This window comes from Coturnix japonica, chromosome 3 (genome assembly GCF_054131305.1).
Source record: "Coturnix japonica strain WE chromosome 3, WE-NBRP24, whole genome shotgun sequence".
NCBI lineage: Eukaryota > Metazoa > Chordata > Aves > Galliformes > Phasianidae > Coturnix > Coturnix japonica.
Window position 1 is genome coordinate 17248087 of NC_140665.1, and position 22956 is coordinate 17271042.

The window sequence follows — 22956 nt, forward strand, 5'->3', positions numbered from 1 at the left end:
ATTATCTGGGCAGTGAGGCACCGGCTCAGATGGTGGTTGCCCCATCCCTGGAGAATTTCAAGGTGAGGTTGAATCAGGCCCTGGGTTACCTGATCTAGCTGTGCATGTCCCTGTTCATTACAGGGGAGTTTAACTAAATGACCTTTAAAAGTCCCTTCCAACTGTAAGGATTCTATGATTCTATAACCTCAAGCAACAGCTGCAATTTCTCTTCACTGAATAGGAGCCAGACACAAACCACCTCTCTTCCTCCCTGGAAGTCATCAGATCCTTAGCAGATTTTAAAGCTTGAGCCTTAGCAATATTCTTCTGCCAGCACAGACAGCAGCCACCCAAAGCCTCCTCAAGCCAAAATACTTGCCAGACAAACAAGTACTGTGATCTTTTATCATTAGTGTTTTCTAAACAGTCTTCCTATCACAAGTTGATAGTGCTATCAAGAGCCTGCATAGGATGTGTCTACTAAAGTTCCACAATGCCTTGTTAAGAGTCTTTTGTACCCTGCAGCTTAAATAACAGTACGGAAGTTTAATCTTTGGCCCTGCTCAATTTCCATTATATTTTGCTCAGCAAAAGAAACTAGAAAGCAAAGCCCAATGCATCAAGTCAGGAGGCAGAATGGGTTGGTTTGTGATATTCTTTTGTTGGGTTGTTTAGTTTTTGTTGCTTTTTTTCCCCCCATTGGGGGAGGGGGAGAAGGTAAGACTAGACAGCTTAATATATCTCAAAGTCCCCAAACTGCCTACGGAAAACACTACCATAGCCATGAATCAAGCACTTTGAGGGTGGAGAACTACAGTGTTGACAGCCATGAAGGAAACTTGATCCATCCAGAAGTGCCAGTTTCATAAATCCATTCTGAGGTGGCTCAGAATACCCTTCCTTTCAAGAGATTTTGAACCAGTTAACAACAACTACCAGGTCAGCCATTATAATGTTAAATATGGTAACTATGGAACAAGTGCTACTGCTCAGCCCAGCAACATAACCAGCGTATGCTAACCTGCCACTGGCTGCCAGGCAGACATCACAAGCTATCTGGCCTCTCGATATTACTTTCTGACTGCTTACCCTGTGACTTTGGCTAGCTGCTGTGTCAGGTAGCACTGGTATACTCTGGAAGGCTTCCTTGGAGGCTTCGGAGTCCTGGGCAGAAGGATCGCATTCCACTTCCAAGAACTACTTCCACAGCAGTGTCTCAAAACAATGATTAGGAGAAGTCCCATTCCATAATCCAATTGTCATCAAAAGCTGCAGAAGCATTATAGAAAGCCTGCATGTAGTTCATAAAAGAAACGTGCTGAGCACTGTCAAGTCAAGCCAAGCTAGGATTGACGAAATGCAGAATACTCCTTATTGCTCTACTTATTGTTGGTTGGGTGTTTGGGGGTTTTTTTCCATTGGGGTTGGTTTGGTGTGTTGTTGTTTTTTCACTCCTCACCTATCCCAGCACAGACATAGTGCACAAATACCAACTCAGAAGTTACGTGTATTTGTCCTACAGCTTCATTTATGGACCACACATTGCTCCAGGTTCTTCTAGTATTCCAACAAATCGGGTATAAGCAGTGGTTATCCCAGAATGGTCATCCCTATATCAGAGTGTTCCTAGACAACTAGACAGTGGTTTGAATTCACTAAGCTCATGGCAACCTCTCTGCATAGGTCTCCATGACAGGGCATTCAGTACGGAAGAAGAAGCAACCAAATCAGTTGAATTCTGTTGCCTTGGATGGACTTCGTGTTTGTTTGCTCTTTTTTATTTTAAAAAGCTGTACAGTGTGGGGAAGTCCAGTCCCATTCCAGAAATGGGGTTACAGTCCCAGTGCACTCATTCACAAGCATTGGGAGAAGAGTTTTTTCAGAGGCATGACACAAGGCTTTTCTCAAGGTTGGCAATGCCCATGTGCACAGAACACTGGAGCTAAGGCTTTCAGTACCTACAGAAGAGCTCTCATCTGATAAAACATATGGCATACATAGAGTTCATAGGGCAGTGCTAACAGGCCCAGAAAGCCACAGCTAAATTTTTTCAAGCAGTACACCTGTCATTTAACACTTGTGCACTACTAAACTAAGGTACTTTGGACTATAGTCACATACCTTGCTCTGGAAGAAGCTGACGCAGAAAGGTTACTGACTGGACTTGCCCTGAAGCCTGTTGTCCATTCAGCCTTATGACTATAGCGATCTGCTAATCACCCTCTACTCCATTTCAGCCCCTCACAGCTTAAATAATTCAAATTAAGCATTTGAGCTACTGCAATAGCTTCCTAAGCCAGGTCAAACAGGCTAGGGGATGCAGGAGAAGCAATGCACAAAAGTAGACAGGCTTGAATGGAAGCAAATACAGCCACAGGAACCAACCATGCCCAGCTTCCCTGTAAGTTCTGCACCCTGCTCAGCAACCACTACAGCAAGACTACTAACACAACAGCTAAGTATCCAAAACAAGCAACAATAGTTCAAATGCTAAGCCAGATTTTAAGAACAGTAGCTTCTTGTGTGGGTAAAGAGAATATTTCAACTGAACAAACTCAACTAAATAACCCATTTCTTAAAGTATGAAGTAAAATGAACAAAAGCTAATTCTTGCTTCCCCTAAGGGCATAGTGAGCAGCTGATGACCTATTTGTCCTCCAGTGTAAGAACATGGGAGCAACAGCTCAACTTGCATGCTATGAAAATAAAAGAGACAGCCTGCTTTAAATGCTTCGGAGGAGGAACAACCTGCATATTCATCAACCCAAGCATCAGTAGATCTACCTTTATGTTTCAACCCAAATGTCCATTTACACACACTTTGGTGGAAGTCCATTTTAAAAACTAAACTTATGACACCACTTGCTTCTTCAGCTCTCAGCACCCCAAACCCTTCTCCTGATCATCCACAGACACCACACATCTGTGGCCACACAAAACGTCCCAAATCTCCCCCCTCAGTGTAGATGCAGTCACTTGCTCCATACAACTGAATGGCAAAGCAAGCTGAAGTGGACTCTGCTGATCTTAAACCATCCGGCCTGAAATTTTGGCACACTCTGAATGCCTGAGGAAGCTTGCAGCTTTAATTAAAAGCTTAAACCAAGGTCTTATGAAAAAATCACTGCAGCACATTTGACAATAATGCATTCTCTCAGAGCTTCACCTGGAAATTTTCATTAGAGAGAAAGGAAACAAATTATTTCAATGTTTCTCATTTTGGTGTAGTGAACCAAGGAGAGCGTAGGCAGGTGTAAATTAAGTTCCAGAGCATAGAAAAAGTAGGTTAACTTTCAAGCCTTATTTGAACAAGGCAAAAAAAAACCTGACACATCCACTGTAAAAATAAATTTAATATATATATATCACTAGATTTAAGTCAAAATCCTCCCTTTCTCCAGCAGCCCTACTCCATGCAGTTCACTCACAGCAAGACCCACATGAAAGTTAAGGGGCTGTTGCAGAACTTAATGCATCACTGCTTTCCCACTGCTAACCAGCAAATACTGCCAAGTAGCTCATTTTAAGGCCAGAAATAATTAAATGTTTTGAATATTTCAGCTATAAATAGGACTGATGAGCAAAGTTCCAAAGACTTGTTTGGATACCCAATAAGACTGACAGAGGAGAAAGGGGGAGGGGGAAGAAAGTCATGTTTAACTCTGTCTCTTCCTTTAGGGCAATGGGATGTTGAGGGAGGGATCTAGAACTGTTACATAAAAGTACTAGAAGCAAAAAGAACCTGAAGCTACAGTTCTGCCAGCCAAGAGGGGGGGGAAAAAAAGATACTCCCATGACCTAAATAACTAATCAAACAATAGGTCTGTATGCTCCTGAAGTGATTTAAACTGCTTCCTCTGTTGAATGATCTGCATGCACCAAGGAGCAGAGACAGCCCTCCCATCACCATGCAAAATACTTGTAAGCTGGCATTCTGCATTCTCCATTTAAGGGGAGAGAGGCTAAAGGGCGACTTCACTGTAATGAAGAGCAAGCGAAGTAACCTTCCAATCCAGCTATATTCAGTAACACCAAGAAGCAGAGGCTAAGACAGAAGCAGCACAACCCCTAATTCAGTATCAGAAAACAAATAGCAAAAAAAAATGTATATAAAAGAAATGCTTTTCTGAAAGCACATTGTGAACTTCAAGAGATGTTTCTCCATAGCTACAAGGAAAAACTTGGAAGGCAGTGATAGTGACAAAGCACGCTCCTCAGCCCTCTTCCTCTGCCTAAAAACCACAGCTATTATTAGCATATCACTGGAGAGTACAACAGGATCTCTACCTACTTAAAAGGTTTATCAGCATTTCTCCAGCCGCCTCAAAGGACGTTACTTCAGTACGCTAAGACTAAGGTAGACAAGATTATTAACCTTTTCTTCCCTTTCTCACCACATCCAAGTTCTTGAGGATGGAATGAGCACATACCAGATGTGGCAATGCCTGTGTTCACCATGGATTCTAACACCGCCAAATGAAAGGTAAATGAACACTGCAGGTTAACTGGATCCTTACCACAGAATCACAGAATTGTAGGGGTTGGAAGGGACCTCTAGAGATCATCGAGTCCAACCCCCCTGCCAAAGCAGGCTCCCTACACCACGTCACACAGGTATAGGCGATTACAGACCTAAACCAGAGTTTGAAGATCAAAGTATGGCAATATTTCATGTTGCTGCTCACCCTAGAAGATTCAGGCAGCATTTTCTAATCGTTGTAGGCTGTAATTACATTTTATGGATGTTATATGTAGCTCTCACACATCAGCAACTACTAATCCAGAGATTCATTAGCTACCCCAAACCACAGTTTTGAGTGAGTACAGGGAGATAAGGGTAAGGTGAGAGATGCCAGCTGTAATTATCCCACATTTGATCATCAGATTACTAGCCAGAATAGTGTTAAGCCACCAGCCCCATCTGCACTGTGGTTACAGAAGAGCTCAAGGAATTGCTCAATCAGGCCATACAAGCAGCAGTGTCAGAGGGCCAGTTCTCACATCCGTTTCAAGGACAAACAAGATGTCAGTCAGGAATAACAACAGGTTTAAGAAAAAGAATGACTTAAAGAGGCTTTAGTTTTCCTTCTTTGTTCAGACTCTGCTTTTGATCTGAACCTTCCAAGTACAAATGATCCTTTAGTCCAGCCTTCATCTTACGCCCAGCTTCCTGCCTTCTCTTCAAAACATGCAGCTTTGGAAGCCTCCCATCCAGCTTTTCCAGCACAGAACGCCATAATTTTGTTTTATTACAGACTTCCAGATTAAATTCCAAAGAGCTGTACAGGGAGTAACTGTGTTTACATTAAGAAAATGCCTTCTCTACATCATGTATCTAGCAAAATGTGTATAGCAACTACCTTCAGACGTCTTCAGGGGGTATTTCAGTTCCTCCTCCTCCTCCTCTCTGCGCAATGGAAAATGGTTCTTAAGCTGGTGGTATCACTAACACACACACATGCACCAGGTGAAACCAAAGCATGACCAGGGAAAATGCATGCAAAGTTAGCGCCCAGAACGAGAAGCAGAATCAAAACAGGAAAACATAAAGCAGAGCACGCAAATCACGTTTTAGGGAGAACTGAAACAAAAGCAAAACGAACACATTTTGCACTGAAGGAAAAGACTGTTTTCACAAAGCTACAACACAAACAGTTTTCATCACAATCCCTGCTGCTAACCATGCACAGAAAGAGCCCTGGGCTGCCCTATCACAGTTCTGCAGCTGAGCCAAAATAGCTGATACAGCACCTCATGGAGCCCAAGTTCTCCCAAACCCCACACTCACTCTCCACCACTGCTGAGTCTCTGCCAGGCATCGCCGCTGCAGCACAGAAGTCCTCTGCTACGACAAAACCCAAAGTACACCTCTCCTGCCAACCACACAGGGCCAGCACCTGCCTCCTCCCTCCCTGCCGCCTCTTCACGACTGAGCTTTAACCTCCCACTCACACGTGGGCTCTCCCACTCCTTCTCATTTCCTGCACCAACACACAACCTTTCCTGCTCACTTTGCCACATATTCAACTCCACTGAGAGGCAAACCAGTTAAATTATACCACAGCAGAAAAGGTAGAAAGCAATTCATATTGGATTGCAAGCTGTAACAATTCAACAGGTAGCTGAGGTGAAGAAAAACAAACAGCATAGCTATGCAACTTCGTTATCTGACCCCAAGACATAGGGTAAGATCATCTGTATTGCTGAACTGCGCAGGACAGCTGCCACCTGAGTTGGCACCATTAACTTGGTCCCCACAAAGCTTATCTTAAAGGAACACAAGGTGATGTGCTGGTACAGCTGTTTCAGAGGCTGCAGGGTTCACAGCACAAGTGAGGGGGAGGCACAAGCTGCTTGACTCAGCACTGGTGCTAAAAGGCAAGTTTGGCTTTGTGATTACAGCCTAGGCAAGCTGGAAGACTTTGCCCACCCTCAAAAAGCTGCAGAGCATTTCAGAAGCTGTTCATGTAGCAACTCAACGATACATGATAATGCTGCAAAGAGGGGCAGACAACTGGGCTGTAACTGGATCAGACACTGTGTTGCCAAAGATTTGTCTCAAGCTGAAAGAGTTCAGATTTAGATTCAGACAGCCAATACACTTCATAACAGTCATTTAATAGGGTTCCCCTCTCTGTATAAGCAGTTAAACACCAGCTTTGGTTTTGTCAATAAGGCAGGTCAGGGTGTGTGACTGGTGTGATGATCTTCCGGTCTCCCAGTCCCTCCTGCACTGGAGGAAGCTCCCCTTGAACGTGTAGCAGTCTCTGCCAGGTGACTTTTGAAACTGCAGCTGTTAATTGTCATAAGGCCACTGTAAAACTCTCCCTCTTAAGTATCTCAGTGCCACGCAACAAGCACCTTTGCATGAGTTCAAAGGGCTCCAGAATTACCTATTTACCTAATGTTCTGTACCATCTTGTCCAACACTTGTTACTACAGCAGCCTCTGTGATAACTGAGAGCCTGAACAAGAACATTGTTGTTAACAGTACCTTTCTGGAACAGTGAATGCCATTGTTACCTGCACACCAAGGGCTGTGAGAGTCAAACTCAGCAGAGTAAAGCACTAGGGGGAGAAAGATGATAATCCCAGATGAAAAGCATGCCACGCCATTCTCCCGATCCAAACAACGTATAAGGGGAGCAAGTTACTACTTCTCTCTACTTCCAGTTCTCAGTGTGAGTAAATCCAGGCAACTCAGCTACTTTTCTGCAGAAAAAGCACAGTGTATGTTGGAAATACACTTTAATGCCATCTTTCACTTGGGTAAAGGAAGAGGAAAAAACATGACTGTCTGCAGAGTGAATGTTTAACATCTCAGCAGCCAACAGTTTGGCTTTGCAGAGCGTGTTCAGTGATCCCATTCTGTGGGTTCAGAAAATCCTTCTTTACGGTATGTAGAAGATAAGCAGGGGGAAGATAAGTCCAAGTTTACAAAAAGAACCCAGAGATGGATAGCAGTGTGTTGCTTTTTTAAAGCTCACCAAGGCTTCATGTGGTCAGTTCTAGAGCAATACAGGAATGAGAAAGCAGCAACAGTTCAGATCACCAAACAGCTCAGTTTGATATTTGATTAATGAAACAGCGATATGTCTGCAACTCAAAGTACTTAGACTGAATGTTATTCTTAGAGTCTCGGTGTATCACATGAGCCAACTTCCAACCTCTTTAAACGCAGGAGGCTGAATTTCAAGGCTCTTCTCAAACAAGCAGGGTTTCTGGTAGGACTTGAAGGCATTTAGGCACATCTGCTAAGAGCCACTTATTTCTGCAGCACTGCTAGTTCTAGAAGATACCCCAGTTTGGTGCCCCAGCCCCTCTGAGCCTTACCGAATGCCCTTCTTCCAAACAATTACTGTACTAATCAGTCTGACGCAGGAGCATTTAGAAACATTTCCTTTTATGTATTTTGTACTGCACTCCCACCCTTATCCCAGCGGGAACCTTAAGACTTCGCTGCCTGGAAGATACATGATAACTGCCTCAAGGGCAACTTTCGGGCCAGGTTTAGAGTAACACTGTTGGTGTTACTAAAAACAATTCTTTCAGGTTTCTTCCAAACTACAAAGTCTAAGAAAGCTTTCTCCTAAAAACAAGATAACTTTTCAAGTGATTTCATGTACTTGGAGTGATTGTTCACAGCCTGAAATCAGTACTATAATGATCTCTGCATTAGGCAAAGGACTTACAAATGTTATCTTCCATTTCCCCCAGTTACCTAAGTTTCCACAAGTAGATCTCACTACACAAAGTGAGACAGTCACAAGCAAAAGCCAGAGGAGCGTTTCTTGCATCTATCTCTGGAGCTGAGAACACAGGAAGGGTTACAGGAAAAAGGACTAAGACGCAGCACTCAGGCTTGCAGGCTGCACTATCACAGGACGGGGCTTAAAGAGATGGTTAAAATAACCGTGCTGACTCTTCCACTCACCAGGACAGCCCTGTTTGAGAAGATAAGAGGCGAGAACAGTTTTTCCAAGTATCCACAATGTACAGGAATTAATCCTAACGCGTCAGTACAAGCAGTTGATACATTCTGCAACAGGTTGAAAACTGTATAGAAGCCAAATAAAACAAACAAAAAAAAAGCCTTGTCGTGCTGGAGCGGTTATACAACACACTGCTCAAAAAGCCACTTCAAATACTGTACTGAGACCCAAAAGAAACTTACAAATCCAATACGACTATATTACAATTTGACAGTAACTGCTGACAGGAATCCCATTCTCACCTCACTTAAGCAACAGCTGCATAAGATCAAACCACATTCTGCTTTCAATTTACTCAAAATTCCATTCTAAATTACATTCTAAACTCCATACCTGCAACCTGTACGTTTTATTGAGTCCTCAACTTTTCTGCCTTTCTGGTTTAGCTTCTATTTCAGTCTTCAAAGAGCAACACAGCGTGGTTTTAAAACTCTGACAGTTCTCTTATCTTTCCCTGCACAACAGAGAAAAGCAGGACAAAATACCTCCAAAACTTAGTCTTTCATAAACAAATTCCATATATTCTATTGCCAATTAGCTCAGTGCAAGCATTCACCAAGAGGCACCAACACGACTTCCCAACATGGCTCACTGTATTCATTCAGGTAACTTTTGTCAGGCTACCCTAGATGCTGCATGACTCAGTAATGCCATCTTTGGTACCAGATGTTTTGCCTTAAGATCTTCCAGCCATAAACAGGAGCCAGCTACTTCCTGTTTAGTTAATGTTATAAAGGCCAAAGACAGAAAGTGCTTATTTCAGCTCCAGAGATCATACTGAGCACTAAGACCTACTACTATTCTCACACCAGAATGAGAAACCAACTGGTTTTGTTACCTCAAGGAGTAATACCTGCATGCAAGGGCAGGGGTTTGCAGTGATTGACTCCATGCAAGCCAACTGGAAAGCTTTTGGATATATAAGTACATGAACAACCTGCTATAGAGGTAACTCGCTGGGTGAACATACTGTCAATAGCGCTGTGATAGCACGTGTATGCTCCCTCCCAAAAGGAAAGAGGAGGGTGAGCTCCTTGCTTTGCAGCAGTGACAACTCCAGTTAGACAGCAGCAGGCAGCTACTTGCCCAGCATTACTTTATGCTCTTGATCACCTCACAGTAACTTGTTTGTGCAGCTACAGAAGGTAATGAGTGTTATCTTTGAGTCTTAGAAGATAAACACAGTCAACCAAGACCTAAGAGTATGAAATCTGTCCCATGGATTTCATTTCAGGCTTCCTGGTTGAACAGAAGACTCCCAAAGTTTAAACGTCCAAGTTCCTCAGATTTTCATGCTGGATGTGTTCCAAAACATATATTTAGCAAGCACGTAAAGGTCTGCCACTCCTGAAAATGAACACTAGATAAAACGTATTAATTCCTTTCAGAAATAAGCAGAAGTGACAAGTCAGCCATCAATGCCCTCAGAAAATTAATCCCTAATACATGTTAATTTGTTGCTAGAAACGACTTGATTACAAACCTTATTCTAACAGATGTAACTCACTTCGTATCAATTGTCACTTTGCAGCTGAACAGAACAGCAGACCTCAGTCTTAGTAATGTTTCACATGTATCTTAAACTCATTCAAAGAACAGACCTATTTGTTTCACAGACAAATCCCAACGCCACAAATAAATTCATGTGTAAATCAACTTTACAGCACTCTGACCTCAAAAGCTGCTCTCAAACAAAATAATATCCTTAATGTCACTAACAGCATCTTTCATCTTTCCTCCCAGACATCTCAAGTTTAAAGTTTGGGTTGCTGGAAGCATTTTGAGGAATAGATCCAACCATTTTCCACTAAGAATAGACAAGAAATTATGCATGCAATTACTTCTGAAAGCTCCTTTCTGGCTGCTTATGAATGAGACACACTGCAAGTCCAAGCAGATGCTCATAGAATATTTTTTGCCTTGTTCACCTTACGTAGTCGAGAGGTAGGACAAAACCCTACCACGTCAATAACTAGTATAGCAAGTTTGAGATGCTAAGACAGAATTTAGCAAAGCGTTGGCAAAGGATCCTCAAACTAGCAAGTTGAAGATCTCATTATAAACACAGCATGCAGCAACAACAAAAACAAGGACACAATTTTCCCTGGTATTAAAGCTGAAAACTTCCCACTCAAAAATTTCCATACCAGCAGCCCAGAAATCACTGCCAGGACAGGGGCTGTCCACAACTGCAGTGCAGTAACAACAACTTTAATCCGACTTCCAGTTAAGTCTGAAGTGAAACCTGGCAGTTTTCCCTTATGAATGTCCTTGGAATTGTTAAAACTTCCTTTACGGACCGTGCTAAAAACATGTAAAGTTTGCTAAGAACAAGCACAACGTTGGAACAAGTTATCGCAGTGCTCCAGTAAAACCTGTGACCCAACTTGTGGAGACCAGCACATCAATGCATTTCACTACCAAAGCAAGAACACAAAACAATTCACCTGCATTTGTTACCTCTGTTTTCACAGCTGGACAAAACTCCAAGTCAGAGAGGTTGCAACATGGCCATCAGGAGATAAGCACCCTGTTATTACATCAGAGAAAAATCCCCGTCCCTCCTTCCCTCCCACACACACCTGCACTTATCCAGCCTAGCCAGCTTGAGGTTGTGCTCCCGTTCTTACCAGGAGAAGGAGAGCAAACAGTCACTCCTACATCATTGGGCCTTGCTCTGTTCAGCAGTACTTCATTAGCCTAGTCAGTAAGCAGACATTAATCACAGATGTTTAACTGATACACAGGCACCAGAACTGGCATAACGTACCCAAGTAGCAGAACCCCCACAGGACTTTGCTCAAGCACTGCAGACCACCAGGCATAAACAAGGGCAGCCTGGCCTCTCTGAGCCAGCAGAGCACGCCACGCTTACAGGAAGGCTTCCACAATAGTTCCAGCATAGAACAGCTTCACCTGAACTATTCTAGAAGTTTACTTAAGCTGCAGGCAGGAGAACAACATGAAAAAGGAAAGAATCCAGCCTTCCTCAGTCCTACTCCTGACTTTCAAAAGATTCACAGCTGAAACATCACAGAGCTCTGGCTATTATTTGAGAAGGAACTGGAACATCATGAGAGGCTTTACTATAAACTAGAACATAACAGCTGGTAAGCAACAATCAGTAAAGGTACAGAAGGAGTTATAGGCCTCTCCCATTGCTTATCTTGCCTTTTAACTACTCCACGCCGCTTTATTTCAATGTTCAGAAAGCTGTTCTGCAGGCATGAAAGGATCACCCATATCTTTACATGCAGACCCTGTCAGTTACGTTGCCCTATTCCTAAAATACCTAAGCAACTTAACAGTGACATACTCATTTCCCTCGCTAACGATGACACAGCTACCTTAAAGGCCATTGATTACAGGTATGCTGGTACACTTCTGACCCACAGCAAGTTAAGCAATAACCTACTACTTTCAAGGTTATTACGCCACATAACACTGAAAACACAGAACCAACGAATAAGATTCAGCAGCACTAGGAATGGAGGAATGGAAAACAGAGCACCAAATAGCCCAGCAGAATCACATTCTCAGTTTCTATCTCTGGCGGCACCACAACTTTATTGAAACAGCTCAGTAGCTTTCTCCTATCCCTCCCCTAGAAGAAAGTCAGAGCAGCAGCTCTGCACCTGCCAGCTTACAGCACTGTCAGCCTTCCCAGCTCCTAGCTGGCTTGCAGAAGAAGCAATCTGAACCAATACCGCCACATGGCATCTGCGAGCTTTGTTTAACCATGCTTAGTTCCACCCTTCTGTTTCTAAATTAAGTGAGAGTTGTTAAAAGTTGTTCAAACAGCTCAGCACCCAAATGCAGCACTAAAACCTGATCACAGAATCACATAATGAGCCGGGTTGGAAGGGACCTCAAGGATCATGTAGTTCCAACCCCCCTGCCTGGCAGGGCCACCAAACATACACCTTTACTAGATCAGGTTGCCCAGGGCACCGTCCAACCTGGTCTTGAACACCTCCAAGGACGGGGCATCCACAACCTCCCTGGGCAGCCTGTTCCAGGGCCTAACCACTCTCCTGATACAACCGAGGTGTGTGTTTCAGACACTACTGACTTCGCAAGACCCGGGTTCCTCATCCAGGCAGTAATGCAGACCTACAGCCTGAAGTTTAAGCTATCCTCGAGAGCTAGCCGTGTAAAATGGATATACATGTACTAAAAAAAAAAGGAAAACAAACCCACACTGCGCAAACTCCAGCCTATGTGAGACTCAGCCCCAAACAGAACCACGTCCCATCGCTGCCATAAGACGCGTTAGGTGTGAGCACGGTGCAGGGCTGCGCACGGAGAGCGGCCCGAGGCTGTGCGTGCAGAGCCTGCTCAGCGCCCGGCTGCCCGAGGTGCCCGCAGCCGGCGTTGGGCCCAGCCCCGCATTCCCGCAGCACGCACACGCCGTGACATGAGCGGGGTCGGCGGCCCCCGGCCCGAGCAGCAGCAGCCCCTGTCCGCCCTGCAGAGCGGCGGGCCGCGCGGGCAGAGCGAGCGGCGGAACGGGCCGAGCCGAGCCGGGCCGGGCCGGGCCGGGCCGAGGGGACGGCGCTCCGTCCCCCGCCGCCTTCACTCCGCTGGGGCCGGCGGCCGCCCCCGCCATTTTGAGGAGGGGGGAGAACCCGGGGCCTCCCCCCGCGACCCCCGCGGCCGGCTCCCGCCTCCCGGCCCCGCTCGGAGCTCCCGCCGCCGCCCCCCACCGCCGCCGTGCTCCCGGCGGGCCGCGCTACCTGCCGCCTCGGGCCGTTGGCGGGTCGACCCCGCGCGCCGCGCCGCGTCCCTGTCCGCCATCTTGTCCGGGTTTAAAATTAACTCGCCGTGACGTCACAGCTCCGCCGCCAGACCTTTAGCGCCCGACGGCGGCGCGCGGGGCGCGGGCACGATGGGTCCTAGTGCCGCCGGCTGCACCGCGCGGGAGGGGCGGCGCATGCGCAACACGCCGGTGGCGCGTGAGGGAAGGCGCATGCGCGGTGTGCGTTCGACGGGCTCGAGGTGTGGGTTAGTGACTATGAAGGAATGGGGGATTTAGGGGTATTTCAGACGTATATAGGTCAGGTGTATGGATACGCCTTGAAGTAAAACACACTAGAAGCCAGAAATCCCGTTAGTATGATATAGTTCAGATTCAGCAGCTCGGTATGAATCTAAGGAGCGGGGAAAAAATAAATAGCAATCAAGAAGTTTCCAAGCTCTGCTGCTGATAAACAGCCTGATTTCTGAACGAGTCCAGAAGAGCTCATGCAAAGGAGAGTCTGAAGCACTGCATATAGATACACATGGCTTGATTTCCATTCTGTGCAGCAGGATTTACTGCTGCTGTAACGTGAGAACAGATATTAAGAACGCAGAGGTCAGAAAGCTCAGCCTTAATTCTGCCCCGTTCACATGAAGAAAGGAGACATCTTCCCAGCTGAGGAGCTGGGCTCAACACATCGACTCCTGTCTACAAATGGCCCCATCTCCACCATTGCTTGCTGCCTGCGTCCAACTCAGGCCAGCAAGGAGTTAGCACTGAAACTGCTTAAGCCAAACTGATTTCACACTAAGAAAGCCCAGATCGGATTCATATTTTCTCACTGACATTCGCTGTTTCCCCATGACAGACTCTTGAATTGAGGGATGGCTGCAACCAATGCAGGCATCTAAGATGCCGGCAATCTAAGACTTCTTGTGTGTGTAATTTAGAGAGTGCCCACCACAGCCCTGAGCTTGTAACTGTTTATGTGTTTGCTGTGGTGGGCAGCAGGCACACGGCTTTGGGTTTGCCCAAACCAAGATGGTGCTTAGCAAAGATCCATACTTGGTTGGATGCTTTCAGCTGAGCATGGTAACGTGGGATACCAGCCCTACCTGGGCAAGCAGCTTCCCTGCAGAAAGTTCTGACAAGGCAGAGAAGCTGTTGGGAGCAGAAAGTGAGTTAGGAAGGGAAGGAAAAAAAACCAGTTCACCAAATCTCCTGAACCTGCAGCTGTTCTGTGTGCTCAGTGGAGACAACATTTCAGCTGGCAGCAGTGCCTGCACTTAAGAGGCAGAGAGCAGCCCCTCACATACCACTCATTTATAGCAAGCCGAGTGGGAGACGCATCCCATCTCCTCTGGTGATGACTCAAGAGCTGCTCCTCTGGGGAGGAGGGATGAAATAACATTGAATTTTAGCTGTTGTTAGAGCAGCTCAGAGCACGTTGCTAGGCACCAGCTGCAGGAATTGCCTGCAGGTGCTTTCACAGGAGGGACTGGGCCACTTTGCTGGTCTCTCCCAAGACAAAACTGGGATTGCAGCCCAAGAACCTTTGAGGCAGGGCATAATCCATTTTCAGCCTGAAGGTGTTATTGCACAGTCTGCTCAGGATTAAGGACTTACATCAAGAGGCTGTGGCACTGCCGGAGGAAGGGCAAGGGACAGACTCCAGAGTAATGCTTTGGTTTAGGTCTCCCCTCTGTGAGATGGTGGCAATCCCACAGGTGCAAATGGAAAGGGAGTCTTCTGCCCTGTCCTGCACTACCTTCAGGTTGGTTGAAGTTTTCAGAGAAGTGAACAGCTAAGTGATTTACTTCTGCTGGTGGAAAGGAAAAACTCTAACCAGCTGAAGCTTTCATGTGCAAGCATTTGCTCAAACAGACTTCTATCATTTGAGTCTCTATAAACACAGTGCAAATTCCATCTCACTGTTAGGCAAAAGCATAATGAGATGAAGACAGCTCAAATCCAGGCCTAGAAAACGACTCCCTTAGAGGCTGCTTACAGAATGGTAAAGAACCTGCAGCAAAGAGAAGCCACTCTGCCTACAGTGGCACAGCCCCTGGCCTTGCTCTGAGGACAAGCCTGCCTTGGTTTCTGACCTGCCTCTGCATTCAAAAATGACACCAGCCTGGGAGTACACATGTTAAATGTCATCACGATACCAGCTTTTCCACATGAGTTTTTAACTGCTTTTTCTTGCCCTATGTGGGCCTCTCTATGTACCTCTGGTGTTCAAGGTCCCTTTGTTGGCATTTCCTAATGGCTAATGTCTATACCTGGGAACGTTATTCTACATTGAGCCTTGTGCAGGCAGAGCTGGCTCTGGATTGTCTGCAGGACTGAATGTGACTGTACTAAAGGTGCTCATTACAGAAGAGATAATTTGCATCCTTCACAGCTACGTGTCTGCAGCCCTGCTGGGCGAGATTTACAGGTCCCTTAAGAAAGCGGGTGGTTCATTCCCAGGGTTTCACGTGGTTTCTTTGCCTGCAGGTCCAGACTGGCTGCATAGTGATGAATTAGCTCAAAAGAGGGATTCTTCTGTGAATTCCCATGACACCAAAGAAGCCAAGTTGCAGCTCTCATGATCCTTCCCAAGGAAGCAAACTCTCACCAGCCTTGTCCCCCATATTTCCATCCCCCCACCCTTGGATGAGACTGTGTCAGTCTATTGCCCACATTCAGACGCGTCTAGATGCAACATAGCTACAACCCACTGTGCTCGACTCTCCTCAGCAAGAGAAGATTTGGGCTCTTGTGGTCTTCCCCACCAAGGACACAGGTAGCAAATCCCAAGCCTCAAAAATGTAGTAACCACCAGAAGGAGCTGGTTTGAGACCCAGTTCCAACAGTGCCTTGGTCTCTGGGGATCTTCCACCAGCACTGTGGGCTTATGATAGGGTGCCTGAAGCAGAAACAGCCTCCAGGAAAAACAGATACCCACCCTCTGATTTGAGCCAGGCCCAGAGCTAGGGCATAATCCTTAATACACCAGTGAAACTGCTTGGATTCAATCTCTGGCATTAAATCAAAGCCTGGAGCTGAGACTAGACATGAAGTATCAGACCAGCTTTGCCATCTGCATTTCCAAATTCAGTCAAGCCCTGTGCCAAGCCTAGGACACAAAGCAGAATGTGCTTTTTAATCACTCTGGATTAGCATACATATTTAATTAATATACTTTCAATGAAAGTGAGAATACACATTCAGTTTTTCTCCAAGCACCTTTCAGTGTGCCTGAGTTGTGGGTCTACATCATGGCCATAGGCAGATCCTGCCTGGAGACTCTTCTGCATAACCTACTCTGTGCAGTCTGCTTTAGCAGGGGAGTTGGACTCAATGATCTCCAGAGGTCCTTTCCAACTCCTATGATAAGAAATGTTAGTTTGAGTGAAAGAAAAATAGAGAGAAAAGACGTTTCATTCCTTACCTGATTTTCCCCACCCTGGGTAAATGCAGGCTGGCTGCAGTAGAGGGCTAGCTGCCCAAACTCAAATTCATTTGAGATCCAGAGATTAAGATACAATCATTTGATCTCAGATTAAACAGTGGATGAACACCACAAAGGATAGCTTAAAACATTTGGAAAGGTGTTAAGGAAAATCAAGCAGGATTAAACAACAAAACAGCAGCATTAAACCAGAATGCCTCCCTGGATCACATGAAACTAGGCACCAAAGAGCACACTGTGCCACAGCTTTGCAGCACTTGGGTGTTGAGCAATTCGCTGTAAAGGAAAAACAGAACAGCCTGATGTCAGAGGCAGGTAAGCTGCATGTGTAGTGCCAGTGATCTGGCAGTCTGGGGTCCCCACTGCATCTGGTGTGGAGCAGAAGGGATGGCAGGAGACCCAGCTTATGACTCCTACCTGCTTTGTGAGAAGTGCTGCAAAGGACATGAGGGTGAAAAGTGCCTGGCATTATCCATTTTCACTCCTACATCAGCACCAGCTGCCATTTCCTAGGCCATTTCCTGGCATAGCCCTGCTGATTGCAGCCTTTGGACCTCATAGAAGAGAGAGGCAGATCAGCAACAGGTGAAACCAAGAACCTCATTTCTTCAGCTTCACAGAACCACAGATACCCAGTTTTGCACCTATTAATGCAGGATTTAGCAGGGCGCAACACAAGTAAAGGACAACCCAAGCCATGTTTGTGCCATCCAGCCATCCCCCAGTTTATCTATTTCTCACTCTCCAAACTGAAAACAGGAATTTGACAGGCCCTACATCAGCTCATCGAGGTGCTCTCCCTCACCCTCAGGAGAGAACAGCCACCTGCCAAATTCCCTTATTAGGAAGAAAACAACCAGCAAAAATAGGCTAACTAGCTGTAAATGTGTGCTAAAGGAAGGCAACTCAGGGCAGCAAAGCTTAGGCTCAGAGCATAGCACCACCACTTTCCAGCTTTGCTCTGGGAGCTCTCCCTGTGCCACAAGTGCAGCCTCTCCCTGGACTTGGCCTCTATTTCCTACGACAAATTGTCACAGCACCCTGGAGACAACACGGGTCGTTCTAAGCCCTTCCTACACATTTCCTGGTGTTTTCCATATGCTTTTTTTCAGCTTCTTTGTTCTGCAGCAGGTCTGAAGTCATTAGTGCAGTGCCATTAAATGAGACCCAGACCCAGATGAGCAGCACTGCACAAAACTGGTGCCTGAGAGTGTGACACTGGTGTGGGTCTTGCATGCTGGGAACCAATGCTGGTAACTCTGTAGGGCTCATCCTCACCCAGAGGGGTTTGTGCCGGGTTGTCCCAACCCCAGCTTTTCCCCTCACTGCAGCTCTAAGAGATGCAGAGAGCAGCTCCCTGCTGCAAACATCATAGTGCTGGCTTTGCAAATAAGTTGTTCCATTGAGAGGCTGTTATGCCCTTCACCAACAGGAAACCCCAAGGCACAAGTAGGAGGGCCCAGGTATGGGATGGCCCAAAGCAAAGCATGTAACTGTTTTTCCTGCTTCTTGTCTGGGGATCAGAGGTCCTGCAAAGCACAGCCAGTTTTCCAGGCAGCCCCACTGCCAGCAACAGCCACCTGGCAGGCACAGTGGCCCTGAACGATTATTTAACAGCGGATTGTATAACCAATGTTACATTTCTGTCACTGACCTCAGCCCTGGGACATTTCCCACCCAGAAAACTTCCATCTAATCTTTCAGACTTGGGGGGAGCAACCTTGGGCATCTGACACCATCCCTCAGAGAACAGCAACCAGAGGGGACCCGGAGCTGCCTGGAACATCCCAGATACACATAGAGGAGGAGAACAGGGATCTTAATAATCCACTGAAGGCACAAGGATGGACCCACCTGGTTCAGATCCAGCTTATTCTGTAATCAATTAAAACCAGTGTCATCAGTAGCCTTATTCCAACAGATACAACAAGGAATTTGTTTCTGAACTTGGCTTCATGTTGTCTAAACTCTCAGCATACCTTCTCAGCCGGTTCCATGGCCTGTGAGCATCTAACCAAAGTAAGCACGGAGCTGCTGTGAGGATGGAGAGCATGCACAAGCTCCTTCCCACACCAGTACTTCTGTGAGGCTGCGATAGACCAGGTGGCAATTATACATCAAGTGAACTGGAAAAAAAGCCTCCTGCCTTTAGACATAGTTGGCAATTTTTTTCAAACACCATTCCTTAAACTTCCAAACATGTACCTGCTCAGGGATGCAGCAGCCCACAGAGGATTCTGCAGCAGCAGGCTGACTTCAGGAGCCCGCAGTTTAAAGTGAAACAGTCACAATAAATAAATAATTCAAAGGACAAAATCTGAAATGAAAAAATCCATTACTCTTTTCCACAGTTGGTCAAAGGAGGCAGCTGCTGCAGTGCAATTAATTCTAACCATTAACCAAGGGGCTGGAAAGGCATGATGCTCTTTATCAAGCCTGAGGTCTGTGCAAGTCAGCACTTGGAGATGCCGTAGGTAGGTGGTAGGTGTCAGTGCTTTAAAGAAGTATGCTGGTTCTTTAACCCAGAGAACTTTGAAGAAGATTCAAAGCCAAACTGACCTCCCCTTGGGCAATTCAAATCTCAGCTAGAGGAAGCAGCCGTATTTTGCTAGGCATAGTTTGATTTTGCAAAGTTGTTCTGCTTCATTTACAGGCCAAAGAAATCGGCTTTGATCTGGTCCTTTGATTTTAAAAGCTTTGTATGTTTTTGTGGTGACAAAGCTTTGGATCCCAGCCATGCTGCAGGTGAGGTCCCCAGACCTGCACTGCTCCTGCCTGATCTGCATGCCCACTGGTGTGGTTAAAGTCCCCATGTTTTGCCCTTTGTCCTTCACAGCAAGAGCAGGCAGCAGTATTGCAAGGGGTGCTGGGCACAGGAGGCTGAGGGCACAGAGCACTTGCCATATGGCTCACTATCTATCAGCTCCAGGTGAAGGTTTTGCCCAAGGAGCATAACCAGGTGTGTCACTCCCTTGTAGCACATTTGCAGGCTCTGTTTGCAGGCTGCTCCATGAGCAGGAGTTTCTATGCTGAACAAAGGGCATAAGACCATACGATCACACTGACCCAGCAGCATTTTACGCCTTAGGGATTTAATCCAACATTGCATGGCAAGGAGATTCTTCAAGTCACAGCTATTGGAGGCATCCTGGCATGAAGAGGGACCCATGGCTCACTCCTGCCTGCAGGACAAATGTCTTTGTGTTCAGTACCTGCCACAGTCTCCTGGGGAAGGGGATGCTGGCAGCTGCCTGAATGTCTGTTCACTTCTGTCCCCAGCAAGGCAGTCCCAGGGCAGCTTGTGCAAGAAGCAACACAGAGCCTAGAGGTAGAAGGCTGCTAGAAATGCCAAACTGAGCGTTCGCAAGTATTACACAAAATCCACAGCCAAAGTTAAGCACTAGGACAAGACCTCTGGACTCAAGCTGCCCCTCAGGGAACATGTGCTCTGTACAAAAGGAAAATAAGCAGCACAAATCCGGAAGGAAAGCAGAGCAGAGCTCAGGCTGAATCCAGGGAGTGCAAGGGCACAACTCAGACAAGGTGCTCAGTTATTCACCACACTGCACAGTGGCTGCACGACTAACACCATTCTGAATTTCTGTCTGAAGCTGGTCTGTGTTACCTTTAACAAGGACAGAAAATAAAAAGAAGGCAGAAACCTTCTCAAAGTAACCAACATGGGTTATGTCGTATCAAAAAATCTGTCTTCTGTTGGAAACACATTATCTAGATCCAGTGTTGCAGCTGGTCCTGGTCTTTGCCAGGAGCAAAAGGCAGCATGAAGGAAGCCAGGGGATAAGCCAGAGCCTGACAACAAACAGCTGCTGAGACCAGCTTTGGGCTCCTGCTCTGGCCCAAGGCAGCCTCCACTAGCACTCATGTTCCTTCCGCAAGAGCATCTTCCTTCTGCAGTCCGTCACCACAATACAACCCCATACCTCTTCACCAGAAATCCATGCATTTAACGAATGATCCTCTGAGGTCTCAGGCCACTTCAGGCAGTGCTCACACGTCTGGTTATTAGATCCATTTGCACTCAGTCCCCCTGTGGAAGAATGCTCGTTTGTCTTGCATTTGTTCTTCCTAATCTAGGCTGCCGTTTATCCATTTTCACTGAAATATCAAGAGCACTTGCACACAACTGGAAGCATATCAGCTCCCTCCAGAGAAAGGGATGATCCTCCCTTGGCCAGTCGTTTAACTGCTGACACCAGTGGAATCAAATCCAAATTTCTGAGTTATCTGGTGGAGCTCTTTTGCAACACTGCTCTGTAGGAGAGGGGTTGCAGAGACATCTTAGCTCACACCCCAGAGCTGGCAAGGCTGCAAGAGAGATTCAAACATTTTGTTTTCCAACTTGGAAGTTTCTGCATAAGCCAGAGAGGATTCCCAGGATTGATTTCTGTGGCTAAAGTTGTATGAGCTGCCCACTCCAAAGCAGCAACATATGAGCTTGTTGCCCTTGGCACGCTTCTTGCTGCAGTCTCTCTCTTCTTTTACAGATGTTTCAGCAAACAGCCCTGTACAAGCCAGAGTGGCTGTCCTGCCTAATAACAGAGTCCAAACTCAAACAGCTGGAGATATATGCTGATATAGAACAGGTGCTGCAGAAAAACATCCCATTACCTCAAGCAGCCTACAAGCACAAAGCAAAAGCAGCATAAAGGCTACATGACTTCAACTGTCACTGTCTCAATCTAGTAATGAGGCTCTGGCTGCAGACCCCTGCCTACAGGTGAAGTGCTGGGGAGATGTGGGTACATAACCCTTGGCACTGAACTTGGAACAAAGGGACTAAATTCCTTGCTGCCACCTGCTGTTCTCCACCAGCAAGGCAGGCCTTGCCCCACCATCTGTAAAGTATCAGGGAACTCAAAGCCTGGCCTGCAGACCCAGAGAAAAAAAGCAACACGAGCAATGTAATTCAGAGACAGTGTTTTGGGACACTGCAGCCAGATAGACTATATCAGCTGAGCTGTACCTGGCACAAAGGGAATGTGAAAATACAGATTGAAAGCAGTTCTTGCATGTTCTTTATTAAGCACTGTATCATTTATTTACAGGCAGAACTAGAGGCCCTGAAAGCAGCCAGGAGAGGGATGAGACATAACCTTGTAATGGGAGGTCTGTAGTGAAGGCAGAATGCAGTTATGGTAACAGCTCTGTCCCTCCTGCCTTCACCTACTCACTTCCACCAGATTGCCAGCAGAAATCAGTGGGTCCTCACCCCTCTAAGCCCATGCAGGGAGAGGTTCCCACTGCACCTGCTGCAACACACCAGAGCAACCAGTCCAGTAGCATTCCCTGCAGTGCCCTGGGCCTCACTGATAAAGAGAAGTGCTGGTAGAAAGGAAGGCACACTGGCCATGCCCATGAGGACCAGTACACAGCCCAGGGAGCCACATGCATACATTGAAGGCTTGAGAATCTCCACCCTCCACATGGAAGCCGTAGAAAACCGGCAGGGGAACAACATGAACATCCTGTTCCAAAGATCTTGTGCCTCCTATGTTCAAGACAGGTGCACAGAGCTATCTTATAGAGCCTAAGCTACCTAAACAACACAATGAAAAACTTCAGTTTTACAGCATTCAACGCTCCCACCACCTGCCTGATCAAAGCCCAACTTGGCATTGCTCTGAAAGCTCTCTCACTTTCCAGACTAACAGCACTGACATTTGTGGGTATTGTGCACTCACATTACTGGCATAACTACAGCCAGAGGTGTGTTTGGTGTTTTTCTTGGCCCGCTCCCTGCTAATAGGGCAGATAAGAGCAGTATCTCCCCAGTGAGTGCAGTATCAGCCTCTCCACTTGCCCTTCCTTTAGAACTCAGCAGTGAAACTTGGCCTGTACTTGGAAAAGACACAAACAGACTCCTCACAAAGCTGCAAGGACAGGCGTGGACAAGTTTCTGAGCTGCTGGTGACACTGGGAGCTCTGGGAAATTGTTGTCAGGGTTTTACTATGCCTGCTTTGACTCAGGAGCTAACCTTGCAGCTGGCAGGCCTCAGCACAAAGCTTACACACAGCTCAAATGGAAGAGGTCAGCACTGCTGGAAACACTGATTTTCATGGTCTTTAATAGGAACACGGGGGTACAGGCTGGGGAGGTGGGAAACAACAGCTCCTGAAGAGGACAACAATAGAAGTAGCCCAAGTGTTTGCAAAGTGGCTTATGAGCAGCTTTGCTTGGGAAGCAACTGCTCCTAAAGCAGTTTAAAGACTAGCCCCTCTCAAATACCGGTCAGCTGTGAGCAGCTTATGGCTGGTAAGTCTCA

General features: G+C 46.5%; 1 protein-coding gene across 14 annotated transcripts in view; it reads right to left on the reverse strand.

The window, feature by feature from the left end:
- Positions 1-20845, reverse strand: part of ATL2 (atlastin GTPase 2) — a 44150-nt gene extending 23305 nt beyond the window's left edge. For 4 of the 14 annotated variants that reach the window (XM_085542868.1, XM_015857106.2, XM_032443676.2 and 1 more), the window contains exon 1: positions 13211-13295. Coding sequence is in view for 5 of the 14 variants with exons in the window: in XM_015857106.2 (XP_015712592.2) it covers positions 13211-13271 (61 nt within the window). In the remaining 9 variants the exon portion in view is untranslated. Of the gene's footprint in view, positions 1-1071; positions 1252-5342; positions 5671-5770; positions 5890-7005; positions 7186-12674; positions 12789-13210; positions 13296-20613 lie in introns of those variants that run through there. The other 10 variants (XM_085542863.1, XM_085542860.1, XM_085542867.1 and 7 more) reach the window with 9 other exon arrangements.
- Positions 20846-22956: the final 2111 nt, after the last annotated feature.